The 12,617-nt window shown below is 41.5% G+C and overlaps 1 protein-coding gene across 1 annotated transcript; it reads right to left on the reverse strand.

Moving 5' to 3' along the window:
- Positions 1 to 717: 717 nt before the first annotated feature.
- tmem41ab (transmembrane protein 41ab) lies at positions 718 to 8,836 on the reverse strand. The gene is made up of 5 exons (XM_008297819.1): positions 8,547 to 8,836; positions 2,806 to 2,956; positions 2,548 to 2,709; positions 1,948 to 2,086; positions 718 to 1,733 (listed from the first exon to the last, which is right to left on the reverse strand). Exons 1-5 carry the CDS (start codon positions 8,675 to 8,677, stop codon positions 1,498 to 1,500), a joined length of 819 nt encoding a protein of 272 aa, XP_008296041.1. The 5' UTR covers positions 8,678 to 8,836; the 3' UTR covers positions 718 to 1,497.
- Positions 8,837 to 12,617: the final 3,781 nt, after the last annotated feature.

Raw genomic sequence — 12,617 nt, forward strand, 5'->3', positions numbered from 1 at the left:
GTTAAGTTTGTGGAGCTGAAGACCGAGTTACTGAGTAAACATGTTAAAGGAGAAGAAAACAACAACAACAACAACAACAACAACAACACTGGTCGAATAAGGAACAGAGAGTCATAAAGTCAGGTTTCCCGTCCTGTGGATCTCCACACCACACAGGGCTGTTACAGCTTTAAGTTCTCAGCAGCACCGTGGACACCAAGTCAGAGGAACGAACCCTAGAAACAGCAGCACGGGGGGTAAAAACGTATAGCTGATGTTTAAGAATGAAAACGTCTCTACAGAGAACTTTAGCATCCAGATGGACCAAAGTCAGCAGATCACTGACATGATGTTGCATAATAAAATTAATTAATCAATAGTTTTAGTCTTATTCTACAACGTAAAACAACTCAGTTTAAAAAAGGTCGAAGACTGCAGCGTTCAAAACAACCGCTGATAGAGAACAAAGGACTTTATTGGTAAAAATACAGACTTTTGATGACGTAAATTTAGACTTTTTTCTGTGATTTTACCAGATATTATCAATAATTTAACAAAATCTGTAAAATAACAGTTAAAAATGTATTTATAGATTTTTTTTCCCATTTCAAATAAAAGCAAATATCTGTAAAATAAAGACTTTTTGCTGATTTAAATGCAGTAAAGATTGTGAAGGAAGGAAATACTGTTTTTAAAAATATCGATTTTTAACATTATTTACAGTTTTAACTTGTTTTTTAATTGTCAGCATGTAAATTAATCTTTTTATTATGATATTAATTTACTATTATTATTATTATTTACCAGTTATTTCCTGTAGTTTCAGCAGCCTTACGTGTGATTTACTATTTTTTAATCCTTCATTTACATCATTTTGCAAAAATCAGTGAAAGATGGTTTTTGCTGAGTTAGATACAATAAAAATTGCATAATTTTACACTTAAATGCTGTAAAAGTCGGAACACAACGTGTAAATTTAGACTGTTTTCCTCCAGTTTTACTGGTTTTTTACTGGTCGTTTTCTGTAATTTCACAAAACATCGATCAGCTGGACAACAACTGATTTTTTTTATATTACTGCTACATCTCTTTAGAGTACAGAGTACATCAGAAGCCTGTTTATTTTTTGTAATGATCTGATTATATCAGGAGAATTTGATTAATTCCAAAGCTGCTGTAAACGGATCCTGATCACAGTAACTCCTCAGAGTGTAAACTATTTCCTGTAACTACATCAGGAACTTTAAGGCAGCTTCCTGTAAGTTTAAGGAGTTTTGAAGCTCTTCTCAGCGACCTGAAGCTGCTGCTGTGTGTCAGCAGCAGGAGATCTTTGGGAAACTGTGGCATAAAACCCGGTGTAACAGAATCTGAAGACGGATCGTGCCGAGTATGACGAGCCTCCGGTGTGACCTTACAGACATCACGACCCTGGGGTGGATTAAAGGTCACATTCCTCCCAGTGGAGAGTTCCTCCACCGCCTCGGCTCTTCTGACACCGAGTCCTCCTTCGCCCCGCCATCATCGCCTCTTCCGGTCCTGCCTGACTTCGGCCGGACCGGTCCCGTTGCTCTCCAGCCCGTCCACCTTCAGGTGCGTTTTGCCGTACTGTTTGATCAGAGCTCCGGGGACGAGGGCGGCGACGGCGATGGCCAGGAGCTGAGCCAGCGTCCCCCAGGAGAAGATGTCGTCCAGGGAGGAGATCTCGGAGAGGATGGAGCCCGTCCGCACGCAGATGAAGTTGTAGGGAATCAAACCTGGAGGAGATGGAGCACAAATATAATAATACACCAGTAAAAGTAGCTCTGAAGTAGTCAGATCTATGTCCAGAGTTAAAAACACAGAAGAGTTTATAAAACTCAGGCTAAGTTTTGTAACTGATAAAGCCGTCGTGTCTTTCAGAAACTGCTCTACAACCAAAGTTATGACTGTCAGTATCTGTTCTGTGGTTTTATTGGTGTGCGTTCTCACCGATGAAGACAGAGGAGAAGAAAATGGGCATGGGGATGTTGAGGACAGGACAGGTGATGTTAAGGAACCAGTTAGGAGTCATGGGAAAGAAACGCAGGAAGAGGAGGAAGAAGAACAAACTGCTGCGATTCTCCTCCACCTGACGGAGCGAAGAGACGGAAACAAGACCAAGAGGAGGAAGAGGAAGGAAAAGGATGAAGAGAAGGTGAGAGAACATGTATAACAGGTGAGCAGACAAATGACAAAGCAGGTCGTTGTATTTATGTGTTATTTGCTGCACAAAGTTCAGGAAGCAGGAAAAAGAGAAAAAAGGTTTCAAATCCGCCATCAATCAAAGTGATAAATCCTCCACATTAGCAGCCGTAGGTTGAGCATTAATATGTACAGATTACAGGTTAAATGATTATTAGTTATTAGACCAATAACTGGTCTGAACATCTGTAGTAAAAAGTCTTATATTTGGAACAAGACAAACTCCAAACAGCTGCTGTCAATGTGCTACGATTAGAACAAACAGTTTGTTAGTGTAGGAGTTGGTCAGAAGCTTGTAACACCGTCGTAGTAAAACTCGACTGTGAGCGTCGGTCAGACTGAACAAACCTTCCTCTGCAGCAGAGCCACCTTCTCAGGAAACAGCTTCACCACGTGCTGCTTCCCAAACGTGGACGACAGCAGGAAGCAGAAGGTGGAGCCGGACGTGGTGAGCAGACAGGCCAGCAGCAGACCCTCCCACGGCCCGAAGATGGCCCCGGCCAGCATGTTCTGAAGGACGGAGGCAAGAACAGTTCAACAGGAAATGACATCATACGGTAGGACGTGTTTGGACGCCGTTTCTGATCCTGTTTGTGTGTTTCTCACCAGGAACGAGGAGCCAGGGATGGCGAAGGACTGCTTGTACAGGTAGGCGCTGCAGAACAGCAGCAGAACGTAGCTGTGATGCTCTCGTTTGTAAAACTTGAGCGTCTCTGCGAGTTCTCGCAGCTCGTCCAGGTCCGACGGGAACTTCAGCCTGGACGAACAAACACAGGAACACAGCTCAGTTCAGAACTAACTCTGAATAAATAAACGGACGATTTAGAGGCCCACCTGTGATGTTCTGTTGGGCTGAGCAGCAGGAATGAACAATCAATCAGATATATTATGTGTGTGTTAGAAGGTGGAAACTCTGGTTATGTTTCGTATAAACAGGAAGTAAAACATCACAAAATAGTTCAACAAAGACATGAAATGTGTTTTTAAAAAGTCATAGTGTAGAAAAACACACGGACTGGGTTTAAAAAAGGCCATAAAAAGAATAAAATAACAGACAACTGATGTGTTTTTGGAGCTCCATGAGCTTCCAGTGCATCAGCCGAGCAGCTCAAGTGTCAGAGGTCAACGTCTCCAAACTTCAGCACTTGAAGCCAAAAATATCCACCGTGGAGGACAGCAGCGCTAAGACGAGCTGAGAGGGGAAACCAGTATTTTTAACTGGAGTGGAATGACTCACAACAGAAGACACAAATCATCCAACAAAACATGTCAGAAAACGTCAACAACAAACAAACAACAACGTCTACGGTGCAGTGTGGCATCCTCATACATGGAAGTTCAAATCAGGATTCAGTTCAGTTAAAATGAATCCATGAAGATGCTCATAAGACCAAAACAACAAACGGTAGTCTGAGTTCAGTTCAGCCTCATGTGAACGTTTTTGCCCCTAAAGTTAAACTATGGAGGGTAAATACAAACTAAACCGGAGGACAACAAACTCACACGTCTCTCATTTTGTAGCCGTTCAGCAGTCGTACAGCAACGTGTGAGACTCACTAATACAAGTATTTTAAAATACTATTTAAACTACATTTATTTACATGATTAAGATCTAGACAATGAAATAAAGCAGCAGTTCCTGATGCTGCAGCGCCTCAATAACCGATAAAGACATCATGAAATAGCAAATAAATATAACACAGTAAAAAATACAAAAATACCAAAACTAAAGCTGAACTTCTTAGAAAAAAAAATGGGGACAAAAATGCTCTTAAAAAGGTGTTTTCCAAATAACGTACTAAAAACTAAACTAAACTAAATTAAATTAAACATTTACATGTTTACAGCTTCCACTAACGAGCTCACTCTGCTGTGTGACGTGTTATTGGCTTACAGGTTTTTAATTGGAGCTCTATAATTAAAACTGAATTGAACTACATGCAGCAGGCTGTTGGGTGAACAGCACCAACCAGGACATCAGGCTGTGGAAGGAGATGGCTTGGACAGCGCTGAGCCGAGTGAGGCTGGTGTGGAGATCCAGCCTTCCAGAGAGCCCAAGATCAGATTCTTCTGGGCGACAGTCGAGTCCGTTCTCCTGTACGGTAGCGAAGGCTGGTCGCTCAGTACATCACTGGAGACGTCTGTTGATGGTACCGGGATGCTCCGGGCTGCTCAGGACATCAGCTGGACCATGTTCCTAACATCACGCTCTGTGGTGACCTGATCGTATCACCGGGAGGAGACCTGGCGTTGCCGACCACTGTTCCCGCCACAGGGAGCTTCCTGCCAGCCAGGAGCCGTCCCACGGCTGGTGGAAGCCGGGAAGACCTGCCACCACCTTCCTGGTGACCCTAAAGCAGGACACTGGTGCGACTCCCTCAGCCGAGCTCTCCACATGCATGACCAACAGGACGGATCGGAACCAGAGACGTGAAGCTCGGCTGAGACCACCATGATGGTGGTGGTTCATGCAACCAGGCTAAGGAAGGGTTTGTAAGAAAAACTGATTCAACAGGTGGATCGAGTGACTTTCAGAAGATCCGTGTGAGGCTGAGATGTTTAAATGCTTCAAACGTTAGAGGTACACATGACAGAAGACTCTGTAGGAGTTCACTTAGTGCTGACACGTCCAGTTTAGCTGCAGGATGTGAAGATCTCCTCTTGGTTTGTTTTTTAAATTAAAACAAAAAGCATCTTTGCAGTTAGATTATGAAAAAAAAACCTTAAATGATCATTTTAATTTGTTTTTGTTTCTTCAAACTGACCAGACGTGTTCGTCCCTGGTTGGCATGTGTTCCTCTACAGGCCTCTGTTGGTGTGTGTGTGTGTGTGTGTGTGTGTGTGTGTGTGTAACAGGATACACTCGATTGAAGGACAGAAATAGCGCCTCCGCCTGCAGACTTGAGCCGAGGGTCCGAAGACACAAACCAAAACCCCCTCCTGAAACTCAAGCCGCCACCTGCTCCCACGTCCACTCACTCCCGCCTCCTATTGGTCAGCGCACCAACATCCCGCTCCGTCATTGGCCGGCGGGGCGACGGCGCGGCAGCACACGGACACATGAAACTGCGTGGACGTATGTACAGTATTCGAGGAGGGAAATGTGTCATGGTGGGCACTTTTAATTTCGCTGACGCGTGCTCCCATGACGAACAATCTGTCACCGCAGACGCACAAATAACACGCCAGTATCGATGCACACGAGTAACTTAAGCAACACGGACTCCCCACGGAAACAGGTTTAAGTCTGATGTCATGATGAAGACCTGAGGGGGCGTCCGATCAGGTTAAATGTCATCCACAACATTTAGAAGTGTTAAAAACCATCACTTCCATTTTTAATTCATCTGTTGGTCATTTTCTCAATCAATCATTTGGTTGTTTGGTCGACAAACGATCAGAAAAATGTCGACTCCATAAGTTAAAGATAAAGATGATGAATGTTTTTTCCACAACCCAAAGATGTTCAGTTTACCGTCAAAGAAGAGGAAAGAAACAAGAAAAATATTCACAATTAGGAAGCTGGAATGACTCAGAACAATGATCAGAATGGCTGTGAGTTCATTAATAACTGATCAATAACTGATTCTTCATCGCAGCTCTATTGTGAGTGTTTGTTCATTCTCAGTTTGTTCAAATTAAATCCTGCTGTCAACAGTGTGAAGTCTGGAGGTTTTTAAAATTAGTTTCCTCAGAAAAACTTTTTTAGAAAATGATGAAACTCATTTTATTACACATCATCCTAAAACTCATATTGACCAAAAATGTAGAAACTAGGAAATATTGTAATTTAAGAAGCTGAAATCTTTACTTTTGTTCTTGTATTCTGTAATTATTGTGACATTTACTAATTGATTAATTGATTAAATGTTCTATTTAGAACTGAAAAAGCAACCAGTGCTCCAGTTATTCTTTGTTTATTGATAATAATTAAAAACAGTGAAAAGCATGAAATCCTCTCACATGGTTTTAATCTTCTGTCCACTGATGAATCATCTCAACAGAAATGACAAGATTCAGACTTTTGGGGTGAAGTTAGCAGCATAAATTAACTTTTACATCACATAAAATAACTTAAATAACTTGTGAAATGTGTGTTAAGGCTGCAGGATGGTATGTTTCTGACAAATATTGATTTTTTTCTAGAGTTTGATATTTACTGTCTGAAACACAAAAAGCTGGACAACGTGAATCTGTGAAACCATCAGAGTGTGTTTTAAAGTTTGTGATTTCCCAACAGCACCGTCTCTTGAATTGTTCACCTCTAGTTTATAAAACAGGGTCTATTACTGGAAACCAGATCATCATCGAAGGATTTAAGTTTATCATATGTCATACAATTAAAAGAGAAAATAATATTTAACTGTGTCGGTGCATCACATTAATGATAGAGTCTGCTGTGTAGAAATAAATAAAAATACTGAACAAAAACGGTGAAACACTGAAGCCAGAGTGTCTGAATTTAAAAAAACAAAACAAAACTGTAAAAATAGAGAAAATAACAACAAATACCAGTAAAATAATGACGTTTTTATCTGATTTAATTCTTTTTTTTCTGTGATTTTATTCAATATTATCTGTATTTAACAAAACAGGGAACATTTGTTTAAAAAATTATAAGTTTTCAATCTGTACTGTAATTTTGTTTTTTAAATAATGGCAAATAAATGTAAAATAATGATATTTTTTGCACTTTTTTGTGCTTGTGATTAGTTTAAAACATATTCAAGGTAAAGATGAATTTTATGAGACTCGTTGTTTTCTGGTCGCGTCAACACACAGAAACCCAGATCAGTTCTGTCTGCTGGGACGTGGCTGAAAGCTCCGGAACGACGCAGTGAGCAGGTCCTTTAGTTGATTTATTGATTTTACAGGAGTTTTGTGTTTGTTTTGGTGCTGTGAGCTCTGAAGCTTTACTTGATTATAACTGAAGGACTGAAAACAGGAGACGTGGCTGAAAGAAGCAGCGAGTGACTGGATGCACTCACAGTGTGGTTAAATGGCTTTAACCGGAACAGTGGGAGTTCTATCCATTTACTGGGCACACACACACACACACACACACACACTCGCTGCTCTTGGCTTCAGAGCGTCTAAGTCGGCGTTATTCTATCATCTCCAGACAACTCCAGTGTCCGGCACATGGCAGCATACCGCGGTCAGGACTCACACACACACATCTAGAAACACCACAACACACTGACACACACACACACACACACACACACACACTGTGAGCAGTAACGTGATCGGTGCCATATGTACTGAATTTAAAACACATTTCATGTTTTACTGCTACCTCATTAAATATTATTATTATTGTCATATTTCACTTTAACAATCAACAATATGAGCAAAAACAAACTCATTAAATCAAATACATTAACATGAAATTAACTGACAGCTGTTTTTTATAACTGATTGATCAGTTTGAACAACTTTTTTTTAAGAAAAAAAGGTTTAAATTCTCAGATTGTAGTAAATATTTTCTGCTTTCTTTCCTCCTCTGTGGCAGTAAACTGAATAGATTTCTCTACTTCAGAAAACGCTGATCGACATGTTTCACTGTTTTCTAACATTTCTTTAAACAACTTATTGATTAATCTAGAAAACAATCACTAATGAAGACGATGGGTAGCGGCAGCTCTGTCCTGCACCTCCTCACAGGGACCATCTCCCAGCATGCACTGGGGGAAGGAGGAAGGTAAACAGTGTTTATGGGTCACTGGTGCTGCTGGTTTCTAATCTGGGGGTTTGTGGGGAACCACCTGGGCCTCTCAGGTTCAGCACGAGGGGGTCAAGAAATGTAGAATCAGCTCTAGTTCAGGGACTTTCCTCTGTTCAGGCTGTTTTCTTTACTTCCTTTAATTTGGTTGAACTATTTGCACGTCTTGTTCACTTTAAAGCAAAAACCTGTGATGATGCTTCACAACGAGACACCGATTCATCAAATAAACCCACTTTACTGTCACAGCAGTTCATGGTTTCTGACATTTTTCATTCATTTCTAAGAATCTGTGGTTCTGGACAGAATCAGACTCCTGGTTTTATTAGTGTTAAGTTGAGGAAACTCCACAGTAACACATGAAAATGAGCAGATTTACACAGAAAGGACCTGAATTAGTGCAGAAACCCACAAAATCTGATGAGAACGAGCCAGAATAGTTTGATAAAGAGCATTAATATGTAATTATTGTGGCAGTAAAGTCGTTTTTAGCTCATTTTTACGCAGGAAAACATTCAGAAACTCAACAAAAACTGAATAAATCTGAATGTGTGCACCCATAATAATGCTAGTTAATGTATTATTTACTGTTATTAATAAGCCTGTATCTAAGTGTGTGTACCTGAACTCCCGGAGCCCCTCGTCCTGACCCTCCTGCGGCTGCGTGGGTCCCGGGGGAAGGTGCGCGGACAGCAGGTAGAGGTAGACGCTGGCCGCCGCCACGATGGCAGCCAGTCCGGCCACGGAGCGCATGTTTCCCGTCCCGTGGAAGTCCCCCCGGTTCACCGGATAATAACTCAGGCTCGGGGCTCACGGGCTGAATTTAAGACGGAGACGGAGCGACGTGTTGCGGCTCAGTTGGACGGCACCGGGCGGAGGGGGGGTCGCCTCCCCAGCAGCGGCCTCCACATGACGGCTGACATTCCGCCGCTGGTTCGGCTCAGGGGTCACATGGCAGCCCGGGACCAACAAGCTCCTCCAGGCGGCAGCAAGAGCCGCTGGCGGCGGTTGTGTAACTGCTGGAGGTGGTTTGTAGGGTCAGATTGAACCAGCTGGTCTGGAGGGTCAGGAATAAGAACAGAAGTTATAAAAACATACTAGATTATTATTTATAGTAACCTCTGAATAAATATGGACCTGGTTTATTTAGCAACACTTCAGGGGAGGTCCAAGTCCATTTAAGTTAAAATAATATTAAAAAATTATATCAGAAAAGTGGAGCAGGGCCGGAGCTAAGAACTGGATCAGGGGTGGCCTCCATGAACTAGAATCTGTCCCCCCTCATAGAACCAACTGGAGGTCAGTTCATGCGTCTTTGGCCACTGCAGGGTTTAATGCTCAATTAGGATTTTTTGTGAAATCCGATTTTTTTTTAGGAGTTCCTTCACGTTTCCAGTTCAATGCGACTTGTATGTGATCTGCTGTGTGAACTTCATACGAGCCAAAAGTGTCCCGCATGCGCAGAAGAGGACACGACGACGTCACACGCAGCGAGCGTGCTCAGTGTTTATGGAAGTAAACATGGATGGTAACGGTGGAGCGTATCTTGCAATTTTAAAGTATTTTTTTAAGTAGTTGTCCAACCGGAGCCAGCACGTGGTTCTGGTGGTGTTCTGTCCCCCATGTATCCAAGGCTCAGACAGCAGGCTAACGAGAGAGAACATCACCACAACCACAGCGATCAAAAAAATCGTGTTTCACAAAAAAATCCAAACTGAGCATCAAATCAAATCCAGTTTATTGTCATTGTGGACGACGGAGGATCTCAATCACACAGCTTCTCCTCATAGCAAGTATTTGTTTTGAACGTTATAGTCGCCTCACACCCAAAGATCCACTGGGTTCTGCAGGATTCACATTTATATCTACATATATTTTATACATAACGTGTGTGTGTAGAACTTATGTCTTTATGTGTCTGATGTTAGATTTTATTGATTACAGTGATTTTTTTGGTAGGTTCCTGGTTAGTTATTGATAAAAATGTGGCTTGTATGAAACATGTTTACAGTTTATTCAATGTGCTGTGTTCTCCTCAGCGGCCACCAGGTGGCAGTAACAGAACAAGAATCACCGCCTCTTGTTTCAGAGCTTTTTTCCAGCCTCCTGTCAGAGTGTTGATCACAGACAGTCCATGTGTTTCTCACTGTAATGTAAAATCATGTCATGAAACACCCTGAAGAGACTTACGCTGTATAGATACAATAAATGGAATAGAAAGAACTTAAGGCGTTCTACAAGAGTTCTGTGACAACTAGTTAAAGTTATGTCTGATTAATGACATCTTTAGTGCAGTAAAGAGTCATTTAATGTGTTGGTGGTTATGATTTATGTCACAGCTGCACTGTGACTGTTATGTTGAACATGTTTAATCTTCTGACACAACGGAGAATATAAAATTAACTTATTCATGAAATACGACTTGTTTTCTGTTAAAATTAGACTATTTGGTAGAATTACAACATCTGTGTTTTCTCAGTTAAAGGCTTGTGTTAAAAATTGTAAGTTAACCTTAAGTCAAGTTAAGATTATTTTATAATAAATTTGTTTTCGTTGTTAAATATGTTCTTATAAAATCACTGTTATCACGTTCTCCTGTAAAATTACAACTCTCTATTTGTAATATTTATTTATGTATATTTATATAATTATATTTGTTGACATCATTTGTTTTAGAAAATACGCTTTATTGTTAAAATGCTTCTGTATTTTTACACATTTCCCTTCACAAATAGGACTGTCTTTCTCTGGCTTCGGTAGAAAATAGTTCCTCATTATTGCGATCATAATTATTATTTTTCCTAATTATTTCTAAAATATTTTCACTTTCTCCTGCAAAATTACAACTTTACAATTGCTGGCATTCTTAGTCTTGAAATCCTGATGAGGTTTTTCTTCTTGTTTTATTTTTTCTTTAAAATTAGAACTTTTTCTGTTTTTATTTTAACCTTGAGTTCCGTCGTTCTGTCTGCAGCTTCATCTGACCTCAAAGTCAAGGGAACTTTCTATAGAAACACTAGTTTTTAATTGAGATACAGCTTTTCTTCTGTGTTTTTATTTTACTACATAAAGGTGTGGGCTTGTCTTTTTTTGTTTTTTTGCGCGCTTCTTCCGGTCTGTCCGGTCTGACGTGTTCTTACGTCGCCGCTACGTCACCTCAACGATGCGGAAGTTGAAGTCACCGTGGAGAACGTAAACTAATGTCAAGCAGCCTCCTGGAAATTAAAGAAAAGAGCCGAAGAAGAGAAAGAAAGAGAGGCGGAGGCGGCGGAACGGACCCCGGCCAAGGCGGACGCTTCTTCCCCGGCTGCACTCTCACCGCTGCCGGCATGAGTTTGTTTAGCTAGCCGTTACTGTCACTACTCCTCCAGCTCTCCGTTACCGTTGCCTTCTCCGTGACCGTTACCGACACGGTAACCGATAGATGGACCCGCCGGGTGAGTCAGAGTCCACGTCGGTGCTGCTCCGGGGCTGCACGGCTCGCTAGAAGCTGCTACAACCCATCCTCTCCTGGAGGTAAGTGCACGCTGTGCGGAACTCCTTTGAAAAAACATCCAGTTTTAAAATTAATCACTTGTTAGCCAAATTACACAAGCGCCAGAATACAAATTAAAGTCCCCCTCGATTTATTAGCGTCTCCTCGTGTATTCGGCACACGTATTATGGCAGCAAGCAGAAGTTTCTTTTGGTGAAATTTCTACTTTTTGCAACCTCCGTGTGCTTTCTCATAATTACGGTCCACCCTGCTGAGCGGTGCCAACAGCAACGCGAGTGTCTTGGAAAAGTCGACATTTCAGCGAAGGCGTAGCTGCTCGGTCGATTGTACACAAGCCGAAGAGTAAAATCTCCACTTATGGTTATAAAAAGCGTTGGAAATCACAGGAAACTGTGTTTTTCGTGCACAAAAGCCAGGAGGGGTCTTAAAAAGGCACATTTTTGAAAGGGGTTCGGGCGTGCTGTCTGCTGCCGATAACAGCGGCTGTCGGGGCTTGAAAAAAGCAGCAAAATCGTGTCTCTTTGTCAAACGTTGTCTCCAAAAGAAGTCAGCAATGTTAAATAAAGTGCGTGTGAGCGTGTTTCATTCCAGTTTGTGGGATAAAAAGGCAGATCTAATGAAGGGAGCGGTGTGAAGTGGAGCTCATCTGTCAGATCAGGATCAGATGTGGAAGGTCGAGCAGCCGGTAAATCACATCCAGCCGCTGATCGGAACCAGACAGGAGGCTCTGAGATGGGAAAAACCATCATAATTTAATTAGATTAAAAACAAATACAGCTAGTTGTGTCTGAGGATGACTGTGCTGTAGTGTGTTAGTGAAGGAGATAAGATCTAGCAGCGTTTTTATTTCACTTTCACTCCTGACATCTGCTCAGTCTGTATCATCTGGACGAAAAATAAAGAAAAAATAATCATAAAATTGTCTTTAAAATGTCACAAATAATGACCAAGGCCATCCATCAAATTAGGATTTAATCTGACCGTCAGAAGCAGCAGATGGTTTTAGGCTTCAGCTGATAAATGACTTTATTTTGATCCACTTATTGTGTTTGTGCTGTTTTTAAATAGAAACCCAGCAAATGTGATAAAACCAAAGTCCTGCTTGTTTGGCATCTTTCTGCTCATTGTGTGTCTCGTTGTCGGTGTTTTTTGTCTCTTTGAGGTCGTTTTGTGTGAATTTGTCATCATTTAGTGTCT

Source organism: Stegastes partitus, unplaced genomic scaffold (genome assembly GCF_000690725.1).
Source record: "Stegastes partitus isolate 25-593 unplaced genomic scaffold, Stegastes_partitus-1.0.2 Scaffold1251, whole genome shotgun sequence".
In the NCBI taxonomy this organism is placed as follows: domain Eukaryota; kingdom Metazoa; phylum Chordata; class Actinopteri; family Pomacentridae; genus Stegastes; species Stegastes partitus.

Coding starts and splice junctions, on each gene's coding strand:
- tmem41ab (XM_008297819.1), bottom strand. CDS start 8,677: ATGCGCTCCGTGGCCGGACTGGCTGCCATCGTGGCGGCGGCCAGCGTC. Junction 2,087..2,547: donor TGGCTCTGCTGCAGAGGAAG/GTTTGTTCAGTC, acceptor TCGCTCCGTCAG/GTGGAGGAGAATCGCAGCAG. Junction 1,734..1,947: donor CTTCTCCTCTGTCTTCATCG/GTGAGAACGCAC, acceptor CATCTCCTCCAG/GTTTGATTCCCTACAACTTC.